The 13891-nt window shown below is 40.8% G+C and overlaps 1 protein-coding gene across 3 annotated transcripts in view; it reads left to right on the top strand.

Moving 5' to 3' along the window:
• SEC24A (SEC24 homolog A, COPII coat complex component) overlaps positions 1-13891 on the top strand; it is an 89433-nt gene that overhangs the window by 24132 nt on the left and 51410 nt on the right. For all 3 annotated transcript variants that reach the window (XM_033181178.1, XM_033181177.1, XM_033181179.1), the window contains 5 exons: positions 1574-1734; positions 2004-2176; positions 3601-3703; positions 9374-9500; positions 12150-12259. In XM_033181178.1, coding sequence (XP_033037069.1) covers positions 1574-1734; positions 2004-2176; positions 3601-3703; positions 9374-9500; positions 12150-12259 — 674 coding nt within the window. The remainder of the gene's footprint in view (positions 1-1573; positions 1735-2003; positions 2177-3600; positions 3704-9373; positions 9501-12149; positions 12260-13891) is intronic.

The raw sequence follows: 13891 nt of genomic DNA, 5'->3' as shown, positions 1-13891 counted from the left end.
CAAAGTGCTGGGATTACAGGTGTGAGCCACCTCGCCCTGCTAGGATTTTTTTTTTTTTTTTTGAGACGGAGTCTCGCTCTGTCGCCCAGGCTGGAGTGCAGTGGTGTGATCTTGGCTCACTGCAAGCTCCGCCTCCCGATTCACACCATTCTCCTGCCTCAGCCTCCCGAGTAGCTGGAACTACAGGCTTCTGCCACCACGCCTGGCTAATTGTTTGTATTTTTAGTAGAGATGGGGTTTCCCCATGTTGGCCAGGATGGTCTCGATCTCCTGACCTCATGATCCTCCCACCTCAGCCTCCCAAAGTACTGGGATTACAGGCGTGAGCCACCACGCCCAGCTGCTAGGATGTTTTAATTAAAGTTGTTTTAAATTAGAATTTTAGTCTGAATACAAAACTTGGTACATGATATAAAAATAATTAACTATTCTTTTGTTTTGTTGGTTTTTGTGTGTGTGTGTGACAGAGTTTCCCTCTGTCGTCCAGGCTGGAATGCGATGGGCACAATCTTGGCTCATCTCCGCCTCCTAGATTCAAGCAGTTCTACCACCTCAGCCTCCCAAGTAGCTGGTACTACAGGCGCATGCCACCACACACCCGGGTAATTTTTGTATTTTTTGATAGTGATGGGATTTCACTATGTTGGCCAGGCTGGTCTCGAACTCCTGACCTCAAGTGATCCGCCCACCTTAACCTCCCAAAGTCCTGGGATTACAGGCATGAGCCACCACACCCAGCCAATATGAAAGTAAATTAACTGTGCAAACTAGTTTTCATGTCTACTACTATAGTATAAAATATTAACTAGTATAAATCTATTAAGAAGATTTTTGGCCAGGCACAGTGACTGTAATCCCAGCACTTTGGGAGGCCAAGACAGGCGGATCACCTGAGGTCAAGGAGTTTGTGACCAGTCTGACCAACATAGTAAAACCCCATCTCTACTAAAAATACAAAAATTAGCTGGTGTGGTGGCACACACCTGTAGTCCCAGCTACTCGGGAGGCTGAAGCAGGAGAATCACTTGAACCCAGGAGAGGGAGGTTGCAGTGAGCCGAGGTTGTGTCACTACATTCCAGCCTGGGCGACACAGTGAGACTCCATCTCGAAAAATAAAATAATAAGTAAAATAAAATAGATTTTAATCATTGCTATTACTTTGTTACTGGTGTTTGTCTTATTTTACAAAGTTGATAAATGAAAGTATTAAATTATCCAAAGAATTTTGGAGTTATAATACCTATACTTTATTAGATTTATGTGTTGATTTAAAGCATTCTGGGCCAGGCATGGTGGCTTATACCTGTAATCCTAGCCTGGACAACATGGTGAAGTCCCGTCTCTACAAAACATACAAAAACATTAGCCAGGCATGGTGGCACACACCAGTTGTTTCAGCTATTTTGGAGGTTGACATAGGAGGATGACTTTAGTCCCGGAGGTTAAGGCTGCAATGAGGTGTGATTGCACCACTGTACTGCAGCCTGGGCGATAGTGAGACCCTTTTTCAAAAAAAAATGAATCAAGTATTCTGGAGTATAAAATAGAACTTAAAAGTTACCTTGTTTCTAGCAACACCACAGCTTACTAACAAGAATCCCAAAATGAGCCGAAGTGTTGGATATTCATATCCCTCCTTACCGCCTGGTTATCAGAACACAACACCACCTGGTGCAACTGGAGTGCCACCCTCTTCCTTGAATTACCCAAGTGGGCCACAAGCCTTTACTCAGGTAAACTTTTTGGGATTTTCTTTAACCTATTTCTCCATTTGGTTTAAACTGTATACACATGAAGAAAGTTTTAGGAAGATATATTATACATTTTTATAACCAATTAGAATAATAATGGATATTTCATAAAGCCTTTGTCTTTATACGTTTTTCCAGAACCAAAAGATTGGCCAAGAGATCTAGATTGCACTTTTGTTATTTACAGAGAAATTAACCACTTCCCTACACACTTAATAAATGTTACTTACTTTGAAATTATATATCTGTAGACTCCCTTAGGTGCTAATCATTTAACCACAAGCATGAGTGGATTAAGTCTACATCCAGAGGGTCTAAGAGTTGTCAATCTTCTTCAAGAAAGAAACATGCTTCCGTCAACACCTTTGAAGCCTCCAGTTCCAAATTTACATGAAGACATCCAGAAACTCAACTGTAACCCAGAGTAAGGCTTCAGATGTGACATTGTGCATGTTGGAAAAGTTTTCTAGCTTATTGCAGGGGGCACATCAGGTGTTATGAATAAGCCATACAAATTATTAATTTATGAAAGTTCTGGATACAGAAGATAGAACTCTTTTTTTGTTTGTTTTTTTGAGACAGTCTCACTCTGCCGCCCGGGCTGGAGTGCAGTGGCGCAGTGTCTGCTCACTGCAAGCTCCGCCCCCAGGGTTCATGCCATTCTCCTGCCTCGGCCTCCCGAGAAGCTGGGACTACAGGCGCCCGCCACCATACCCAGCTAGTTTTTTTGTATTTTTAGTAGAGACAAGGTTTCACTGTGTTTGCCTGGATGGTCTCAATTTCCTGACCCCGTGAGCTGCCCGCCTCGGCCTCCCAAAGTGCTGGGATTACAGGCCTGAGCTACTGCACCCGGCCAGAACCCTTTTTTATTTATTTATTCATTTTTTTGAGACAGAGTCTAGCTCTGTTGCCCAGACTGGAGTGCAATTGCCCGATCTCGGCTCACTGCAAGCTCCGCCTCCCGGGTTCATGCCATTCTCCTGCCTCAGCCTCCTGAGTAGCTGGGACTACAGGCGCCCGCTGCCACACCCAGCTAATTTTTTGTGTTTTTAGTAGAGACGGGGTTTCACAGTGTTAGCCAGGATGGTCTCGATCTCCTGACCTCGTGATCCACCTGCCTTGGCCTTCCAAAGTACTGCGATTACAGGCGTGAGCCACCGCGCCGGCCCAGAACTATTTTACTTGTTTACTTAATAGAGATTTGAAAAGTCCTACCTCAAGAAATAGAGGTGTAACTCCTGAACTGATTTTTTTCTTATCGGCTCTAATGAGATTATGATATTCATTATCATTATGGTGGTTACATTCTTTCTTCAAAATCCAAAGTACAGGGATTTGATTCTACATAATCCTTTATTTGATGTCATTTAAAATTAATTTCATAACAAACATAATACCTTTTCTTCCTAAAAACTTACCATAAGCTTAAATGTGTGTGATCAATAATTTCTGATAAATTAAATTTGGTATCTTTAAATTGTATTTAGAATCTTCAGCAAAACTGAACTTTTAAATAAACTTTGCAATTTGGGCCATCACCTAAGTTTAATTTAATTCCAGTGTCAACTAGGCTTACAAAACAAAAAATAAGTCATTTGATAGTTTAGACTGTTTTACACACAAGCCAAGAAGAGACTATATTTTAGTTATATAATATAATCATCCACTCTATTTCTGCATAGGACTTAGATTTAAATATTAAATAGGATAAAATTTTAGAGAATCTATTGAAATATTTCATCTGTAATCTGATCCAGTATTAAAATGTATGCCTTTTAAAACTTTGTGGTTGTTTTGTTCAAAAATAATCATAGCAGCAACTGATGCATACTCTTTACTTTGATATAGGTTATTTCGATGCACGCTGACTAGCATTCCTCAGACGCAGGCCTTATTGAATAAAGCCAAACTTCCTTTGGGGCTGCTGCTTCATCCTTTCAAAGACTTAGTGGTATGTTTCTTTTCTTTTCTTTTCTTTTCTTTTTTTTTAGACGGAGTCTCCCTCTGTCGCCTGGGCTGGAGTGCAGTGACGCAATCTTGGCTCACTGCAACCTCTGCCCTCCATGTTCAAGCGATTTTCCTGCCTCAGCCTCCCTAGTAACTGGGATTACAGGCACCTGCCACTGTGCCTGGGTAATTTTTGTATTTTTAGTAGAGAGGGGGTTTCACCATCTTGGCCAGGCTGGTCTTGAACTCCTGACTTCGTGATCCACTTGCCTCAGCCTCCCAAAGTGCTGGGATTACAGGAATGAGCCACCGTGCCTGGCTCTTTTTTTTTTTTTTTTTTCTGAGATGGGGTCTCACTGCCGCCCAGGCTAGTGTGCAGTGGTGAGATCTCAGCTCACTGCAACCTACACCTCCTAGGTTCGGGCGATTCTCTTGCCTCAGCTTCCTAAGTAACTGGCATTATAGGCACCTGCCACCACACCCAGCTAATTTTTGTATTTTTAGTAGAGATGGTGTTTCACCATGTTGGCCAGACTGGTCTCGAACTGACCTCAAGTGATCTGCCCACCCCCCAAAGTGCTGAGATTTATAGGCGTGAGCCACTGCACCCGGCCTCTTTAGTGAAAGTAAATGTCTTTTGTGAAAAATTATCTTGGTGGTGAAAATTTTCTGCAATGATGCAAGAATTACATATAGAATTGGTTTGATCTATCTTTAGGAAGTCGATGATTGACAGATTACTTACAGTTCAACCAAAAATTTTATTACTAAACACTTTCAAATACTAGATAAAGTAAGTATATTGCTGGAAATTTCAAAAAGTGCTGAATAGAATAGAGGTACTGAGAGAAACTAAATAAATGAATCATACTATTTTAATAGGTCGTGAATTATTTACCCATTAAAGTACTTTACCCGAGTCTCCCCATTCTGCTTTCCTTGGAGTAAAATTTGTTATTTTAAAAAGTTGTTTTAAGCCAGACATGGTGGCTCATGGCCTGTAATCCCAGCACTTTTGGAGGCCAAGGTGGGAGAATTGCCTAGGTCCAGGAATTCAAGACCAGCCTAGTCCTGGCTACTCGGGAGGTTAGGGTGGGAGGATCACTTGAGCCTGGGAGGTTGAGGCTGCATTGAGACATGATCGTACTACTGTACTTCAGCCTTGGTGACAGAGTGAGACCCTATATCCAAAAAAAAAAGTTATTTCAAAAGAGAAAAGAAGCCGATCTATCTTTATCCTAAAGTTCTGTGGCCACATACTCTTGGGGATTGCTGACTTTCCCACAAGACACCTTCTTTTGGTGATAGGATTTTTTTGGTGGTGATAGAATTTTATTGCCTGCATTTTATTTTTATTTTTATTTTTTTTAAGAAGCAGAGTGTTAACTATGTTGCCCAGGATTGGGTATGCTCTCCTTCTCTTTAAAAAAATAGATAAAGGCCAGGTGCAGTGGTTCACACCTGTAATCCCAGCACTTTGGGAGGCTGAGGTGGGCAGATCACCTGATTTGAGGAGTTCAAGACCAGCCTGGCCAACGTGGTAAAACTCATCTCTACCAGAAATAGAAAATTTAGCCGAGCATGGTGACGCACATCTATAATTCCAGCTACTGGGGAGGCTGAGGCAAGGGAATTGCTTGAACCTGGGAGGTGGGAGGTGGAGGTTGCAGTAAGCCAAGATCCCACACTGCACTCCAACCTGGGCGATAGAGTGAGACTGTCTCAAAAAAAAAAAAAAAAAAAAAGATAAAGATACATATAAATAAATAAAACCTTTTTTTAAAGATGAGATGCTATGTCACTTTGTTGTCCAAGGCACTAGCTCTTGGTTAAGTTGATCAGTATAAGCAAAAACATTTCTTTCACCTGTCTCAGGGTTTCTGGTAAGTCAAAACAAATCTCCCTACATCTGATAGTCTTACAAAGACCCTTCCCATGTATTTACTGTCATGTGTTTATTTATTTATTAGAGACCGGGTCTCTCGTTGTCACCCAGGTTAGAGTGCAGTTCCATGATCATAGCTCACTGCAGCCTTGAACTCTTGGGCTCAAGCAGTCCTCCTGCCTCAGCCTCCAGACAGCGTAAGTGGTACTGTAGGCACTGGCCACTATACCCAGCTAAGACTTTAGAACTTTTAGTATGTAGGATAAACTTTAGGAGCGTAATTCCAAAGTTTAATTGATTATTTAAATTAACCTCACCTTTATTACAGTTGAGAACTAAGTAAGCTTCTTAATGTAACATCAACAAACTTTGTAATAGTTTCATTGGTCATATATTTTAGAATGTTTTTTTTTCTTTGCCATTCATGCCAAAAATACATGGTAAATTTACCATCTTGGTTTTACTTTTTTAACTTATTATTTATTTAAAAACTTTTTTTTTTTTTTGGTAGAGATGGGGTGTTGCTGTGTTGCTCCGGTTGATCTCTAGCTCTCGGCCTCAAGTGATCCTCCTGCTTTGGCCTTCCAAAGCACTGGGATATTTTTATTTTTTTCCAAGATGGAGTCTTGCTCTGTTGTCCAGGCTGGAGTGCAGTCGTGCGATCTCAGCTCACGGCAACCTCTGCCTCCCGGGGTTGAACCAATTCTCCTGCCTGAGCCTCCCAAGTAGCTGGGATTATAGACACCCGCCACCACACCCAGCTAATTTTTGTATTTTTAGTAGAGATGGTGTTTCACCATGTTGGCCAGACTGGTCTCGAACTGACCTCAAGTGATCTGCCCACCCCCCAAAGTGCTGAGATTTATAGGCGTGAGCCACTGCACCCGGCCTCTTTAGTGAAAGTAAATGTCTTTTGTGAAAAATTATCTTGGTGGTGAAAATTTTCTGCAATGATGCAAGAATTACATATAGAATTGGTTTGATCTATCTTTAGGAAGTCGATGATTGACAGATTACTTACAGTTCAACCAAAAATTTTATTACTAAACACTTTCAAATACTAGATAAAGTAAGTATATTGCTGGAAATTTCAAAAAGTGCTGAATAGAATAGAGGTACTGAGAGAAACTAAATAAATGAATCATACTATTTTAATAGGTCGTGAATTATTTACCCATTAAAGTACTTTACCCGAGTCTCCCCATTCTGCTTTCCTTGGAGTAAAATTTGTTATTTTAAAAAGTTGTTTTAAGCCAGACATGGTGGCTCATGGCCTGTAATCCCAGCACTTTTGGAGGCCAAGGTGGGAGAATTGCCTGGGTCCAGGAGTTCAAGACCAGCCTAGTCCTGGCTACTCGGGAGGTTAGGGTGGGAGGATCACTTGAGCCTGGGAGGTTGAGGCTGCATTGAGACATGATCGTACTACTGTACTTCAGCCTTGGTGACAGAGTGAGACCCTATATCCAAAAAAAAAAGTTATTTCAAAAGAGAAAAGAAGCCGATCTATCTTTATCCTAAAGTTCTGTGGCCACATACTCTTGGGGATTGCTGACTTTCCCACAAGACACCTTCTTTTGGTGATAGGATTTTTTTGGTGGTGATAGAATTTTATTGCCTGCATTTTATTTTTATTTTTATTTTTTTTAAGAAGCAGAGTGTTAACTATGTTGCCCAGGATTGGGTATGCTCTCCTTCTCTTTAAAAAAATAGATAAAGGCCAGGTGCAGTGGTTCACACCTGTAATCCCAGCACTTTGGGAGGCTGAGGTGGGCAGATCACCTGATTTGAGGAGTTCAAGACCAGCCTGGCCAACGTGGTAAAACTCATCTCTACCAGAAATAGAAAATTTAGCCGAGCATGGTGACGCACATCTATAATTCCAGCTACTGGGGAGGCTGAGGCAAGGGAATTGCTTGAACCTGGGAGGTGGGAGGTGGAGGTTGCAGTAAGCCAAGATCCCACACTGCACTCCAACCTGGGCGATAGAGTGAGACTGTCTCAAAAAAAAAAAAAAAAAAAAAAAAAAGATAAAGATACATATAAATAAATAAAACCTTTTTTTAAAGATGAGATGCTATGTCACTTTGTTGTCCAAGGCACTAGCTCTTGGTTAAGTTGATCAGTATAAGCAAAAACATTTCTTTCACCTGTCTCAGGGTTTCTGGTAAGTCAAAACAAATCTCCCTACATCTGATAGTCTTACAAAGACCCTTCCCATGTATTTACTGTCATGTGTTTATTTATTTATTAGAGACCGGGTCTCTCGTTGTCACCCAGGTTAGAGTGCAGTTCCATGATCATAGCTCACTGCAGCCTTGAACTCTTGGGCTCAAGCAGTCCTCCTGCCTCAGCCTCCAGACAGCGTAAGTGGTACTGTAGGCACTGGCCACTATACCCAGCTAAGACTTTAGAACTTTTAGTATGTAGGATAAACTTTAGGAGCGTAATTCCAAAGTTTAATTGATTATTTAAATTAACCTCACCTTTATTACAGTTGAGAACTAAGTAAGCTTCTTAATGTAACATCAACAAACTTTGTAATAGTTTCATTGGTCATATATTTTAGAATGTTTTTTTTTCTTTGCCATTCATGCCAAAAATACATGGTAAATTTACCATCTTGGTTTTACTTTTTTAACTTATTATTTATTTAAAAACTTTTTTTTTTTTTTGGTAGAGATGGGGTGTTGCTGTGTTGCTCCGGTTGATCTCTAGCTCTCGGCCTCAAGTGATCCTCCTGCTTTGGCCTTCCAAAGCACTGGGATATTTTTATTTTTTTCCAAGATGGAGTCTTGCTCTGTTGTCCAGGCTGGAGTGCAGTCGTGCGATCTCAGCTCACGGCAACCTCTGCCTCCCGGGGTTGAACCAATTCTCCTGCCTGAGCCTCCCAAGTAGCTGGGATTATAGACACCCGCCACCACACCCAGCTAATTTTTGTATTTTTAGTAGAGATGAGGTTTCACCACGTTGGCCAGGCTGGTCTTGGACTCCTGACCTCGTGTTCCACCCACCTTGGCCTCCCAAAGTGCTGGGATTACAGGCATGAGCCACCATGCCCAGCCTGTTTTTATTTTTAAAATAGAGACAGGGTCTAACTTTCTTGCCCAAGTTGGTCTCAAACTCCTGGCCTCAAGTAATCCTCCTGCCTCAGCCTCCCACCAGAGTACTGGGATTTTAGACATAGGTGTTAGCCACTGTGCCTGGCCTGCTATTTTGGTTTTGCAACGTGAGTGGTCCATGAGAAAAAAAATGCTTTTAAAATTTTTATTTTATTTTATTTTTTGAGACTGGGTCTTTCTCCATTGCCCATGCTGGAGTGCAGTGGCTCAATCATGGCTCACTGCAGCCTTGACCTCCCAGGCTCAAGTGATCCTCCCACTTCAACCCAACTCACCACACTGGGCTAATTTTTTGTATCTTTTGAGAGGGTCACGTTTCACTATGTTGCCCAGGCTGGTCTCAAACTCCTGGCCTTAAGCAGTCCTTCCACCTTGGCTCCCAAAGTGCTGGAATTACACATGTGAGCCACTGTGCCTAGCCAATAATTTTTTTTTTTTAAGACAACTTTTAATGAGAATGGTCTTGGAGCAAAACCGTAGGGTTTAAAAGTAATACGTTTCAACTACGTGGTTTTTGTGTATGGCGGTTTAGATATATCTTGTACTCTAGGTTTTCTCTAAAATGATAATATCTCAACAGTTATTTAGACAGGATGGATTCATGCTTATATTTTCAACATGATGATTATTGCCTTTAATCTGTTTAAATTTAATTCTTTTTTTTTTCCAGCAATTGCCTGTGGTTACCTCCAGTACAATTGTGAGATGCCGTTCATGCAGGACATATATCAATCCTTTTGTCAGCTTTCTTGATCAAAGGAGATGGAAGTGTAACTTATGTTATCGAGTCAATGATGGTATGGGATGCTTTTTTGAAACATTTAAACATTTCTACTTGCATTATAGGGAAATCAGATGATACAAATGGGCAGTTAAAAAAAAAAAAAAAACTTTTGTTTACCTGTAGTCAATCCTTCCACTCAGAAAACTACGGGTAACTTTTTTCTATGCATTTATGTTTATAAATAAATTTAATTATTTACTTTTTAGGTAAAAAATAATGATAGTATTATATGGATATCCCATTTTTACATTGTATTGGGTATATAATAAGTGATATATTTCATGGTATTACTTAAGCCAATAATTTAAGAAACATTTTTATGTAGAAATTGTTCCATGCCTTTTCTCTAGGGTGAAAGAAAATAAGTCCACAGGATAGCTGCCCAGTTCATTCACTGCTGAATGAAGGGAGGTGGGCAGTGCTGAAAGATTAGTTGAATGTAGTTTTCTCAGTAGTTGAGGAGGAGGAGATTTCTCTCAGTAACTATGTCGCAGTTTTTATTTGAGGAATGTAATGTAATCAATAGGATTCTGTTCAGATTAGAGAAGGAAATGGGTAAGCCAGTATCCACAGTGTCTGTTTGGAAGATTTGAGAAATAGAGGAATGTAAGAGTTTTGTTTTTGTTTTTGAGATGGAGTCTCACTCTGTCACCCAGGCTGGAGTGCAGTGGCGTGATCTTAGCTCACTGCAACTTCTGCCTCCCAGGTTCAAGCGGTTTTCCTGCCTCAGCCTCCTGAGTAGCTGGAATTACAGGCATCCATCCCCACGCTCAGCTAATTTTTATATTTTTAGTAGGGGCGGAGTTTCACCATGTCAGCCAGGCTGGTCTAGAACTCCTGACCTCAAGTGATCTGCCTGCCTCAGCCTCCCAAAGTGCTGGGATTATAGGCATGAGCAACCACACTCAGCCAATAGTTTGTTTTTGTTTGTTTTTGAGACGGAGTCTCACTCTGTCGCCAGGCAGGAGTGTAGTGGCACGATCTCAGCTCACTGCAACCTCTCTGCCTACCAGGTTCAAGCAATTCTCCTGCCTCAGCCTCCTAAGAACACACCCGGCCCTGGCCAGGAGTTTTTAAAAGCCAGTTTTATTGGCTGGGCGCGGTGGCTCACACCTCTAATCCCAGCACTTTGGGAGGCTGAGGCAGGTGGATCACCTGAGGTCAGGAGTTTGAGACCAGCATGGCCAACATGGTGAAACCCCATCTTTACTAAAAATACAACAATTAGCTGGGTGTGATGGCGGGCGCCTATAATTCCAGCTGCTTGGGAGGCTGAGGCAGGAGAATCGCTTGAACCTAGAAGCAGAGGTTTCAGTGAGCCGAGATCATGCCATTGCACTCCAACCTGGGCAACAGAGCGAGACTCCGTCTCAAAAACAAACCAAACAGAGCCAGGTGCAGTGGCTCACACCTGTAATCCCAGCACTTTGGGAGGCTGAGGTGGGTGGATCGCGTACAGTCAGGAGTTTGAGACCAGCCTGGCCAATGTAGTGAAACCCCATCTCTACTAAAAATATTAAAAAATTAGCTGGGTGTGGCGGCAGGCGCCTGTAATCCCAGCTACTCGGGAGGCTGAGGCAGGAGAATTGCTTGAACCTGGGAGGCAGAGGTTGCAGTGAACTGAGATTGCACCATTGCACTCCAGCCTAGGCAACAAGAACAAAATTCCGTCTCAAACAAACAAACGAGCAAAACTCTGTCTCAAACGAAAAAACAAACAAAACAAAACAAAAAACAGTTTTATTGTGTGTATGTGTGTTTTTTTTTTCAGTATGGAAAAGTAGGGATAAGCTAAGAACTTTCTTTTGCACTATGATAATTCAGAAAATGGACATGTAGTATTTAGTTACCTTTAAAATCTTTATGTGTATGTGCTTTAATATACAAAATGAAATTGTAATAAAAACTGAAGCCCCTTTCGTATGCAAACCAGGCTATTTCATGAACTATAGCTTACCCTTTATAATAATAGGGATTTAGAGCATAGGGATTTTAATTTCTAAACAATTAGTAGGAAGACAGATACAATGATAATTTAGAAAATACTCTTTAACCACTAGTGTATTATAAGTGGTAAGTATGATGTTAGGTTAAGTGATGTTCCATAAAGGTCTCATTAATTAATGAAACTCATTAAACCTTATGACCTTGACCTCTGGAATTGTCTTACCATAGCTTCTAGTGCCAGCCAGTTTCTGTATATTTCGTATGTGAAATGTTAATATCTTGTATAATTGTGAAATTTAAGCAAATAGGCCGGGTGTGGTGGCTCACGTCTGTAATCCCAGCGCTTTGGGAGGCTGAGGTGGGTGGATGACCTGAGGTCGGGAGTTCGAGACCAGCCTGACCAACATGGAGAACCCCATCTCTACTAAAAATACAAAAAATTAGCTGGGCATGGCAGTGCATGCCTGTAATCCTAGCTACTTGGGAGGCTAAGGCAAGAGAATCGCTTGAACCCGGGAGGTGGAGGTTGCAGTGAGCCAAGATCACGGCACTGCACTCCAGCCTGGGCAACAGAGTGAAACTCCGTCTCAAAAAAAAACAAAGTAATTGGCATTTATTGAGTTTTTATCATCTTTTCAAGCAAGAAAGTGGCCAAATGCAAAATATATTAAATTCTTTCAGTTTTTTCAATGTGTGTATTGTTAACTTTATATAGTTCCTGAAGAATTCTTGTACAACCCTTTGACCAGAGTTTATGGAGAACCTCACAGAAGACCAGAAGTTCAAAATGCTACTATTGAGTTTATGGCTCCTTCAGAATACATGGTAAGCTTCCATTTTTTTAATACAACATGCCCATTTTTTATTACCAAGTTTTAAGTAAAACAATATAACATCCTTTAACAAAATTTTATTTTATTCTATTCTATTCTATTCTATTCTATATTCTATTCTCTTCTATTCTATTCTCTATTTTATTCTCTATTCTATTCTATTCTATATTCTGTTCTATTCTCTATTCTATACTATTCTATTCTATTCTCTATTCTATCTATTCTATTCTATTCTATCTCTATTCTATTCTATTCTCCTATTCTATTCTATTCTCTATTCTATTCTATTCTCTATTCTATTCTATTCTACTGTATTCTCTATTCTATCGTTTTCTCTGTTCTATTCTATTCTCTATTCTATTCTATTCTCTATTCCATTTTATTCTCTATTCTCTATTCCATTCTATTCTCTATTCTATTCTATTCTCTATTCTATTCTAACTGACCTCAAGTGATCTGCTCACCCCACAAAGTGCTGAGATTTATAGGCGTGAGCCACTGCACCCGCCTCTTTAGTGAAAGTAAATGTCTTTTGTGAAAAATTATCTTGGTGGTGAAAATTTTCTGCAATGATGCAAGAATTACATATAGAATTGGTTTGATCTATCTTTAGGAAGTCAATGATTGACAGATTACTTACAGTTCAACCAAAATTTTATTACTAAACACTTTCAAATACTAGATAAAGTAAGTATATTGCTGGAAATTTCAAAAAGTGCTGAATAGAATAGAGGTACTGAGAGAAACTAAATAAATGAATCATACTATTTTAATAGGTCGTGAATTATTTACCCATTAAAGTACTTTACCCGAGTCTCCCCATTCTGCTTTCCTTGGAGTAAAATTTGTTATTTTAAAAAGTTGTTTTAAGCCAGACGTGGTGGCTCATGGCCTGTAATCCCAGCACTTTTGGAGGCCAAGGTGGGAGAATTGCCTGGGTCCAGGAGTTCAAGACCAGCCTAGTCCTGGCTACTCGGGAGGTTAGGGTGGGAGGATCACTTAAGCCTGGGAGGTTGAGGCTGCAGTGAGACATGATCGTACTACTGTACTTCAGCCTGGGTGACAGAGTGAGACCCTGTATCCAAAAAGAAAAGTTATTTCAAAAGAGAAAAGAAGCTGATCTATCTTTATCCTAAAGTTCTGTGGCCACATACTCTTGAGGATTGTTGACTTTCCCACAAGACACCTTCTTTTGGTGATAGGATTTTTTTGGTGGTGATAGAATTTTATTGCCTGCATTTTATTTTTATTTTTATTTTTTTTAAGAAGCAGAGTGTTAACTATGTTGCCCAGGATTGGGTATGCTCTCCTTCTCTTTAAAAAAATAGATAAAGGCCAGGTGCAGTGGTTCACACCTGTAATCCCAGCACTTTGGGAGGCTGAGGTGGGCAGATCACCTGATTTGAGGAGTTCAAGACCAGCCTGGCCAACGTGGTAAAACTCATCTCTACCAGAAATAGAAAATTTAGCCGAGCATGGTGACGCACATCTATAATTCCAGCTACTGGGGAGGCTGAGGCAAGGGAATTGCTTGAACCTGGGAGGTGGGAGGTGGAGGTTGCAGTAAGCCAAGATCCCACACTGCACTCCAACCTGGGCGATAGACTGAGACTGTCTCTGTGGA

The sequence above is a fragment of the Trachypithecus francoisi genome, unplaced genomic scaffold (assembly GCF_009764315.1).
Source record: "Trachypithecus francoisi isolate TF-2019V2 unplaced genomic scaffold, Tfra_2.0 Lachesis_group2, whole genome shotgun sequence".
NCBI lineage: Eukaryota > Metazoa > Chordata > Mammalia > Primates > Cercopithecidae > Trachypithecus > Trachypithecus francoisi.
Note: the sequence above shows the minus strand (reverse complement) of the source record. Positions and strands in the feature narration are given on the sequence as shown.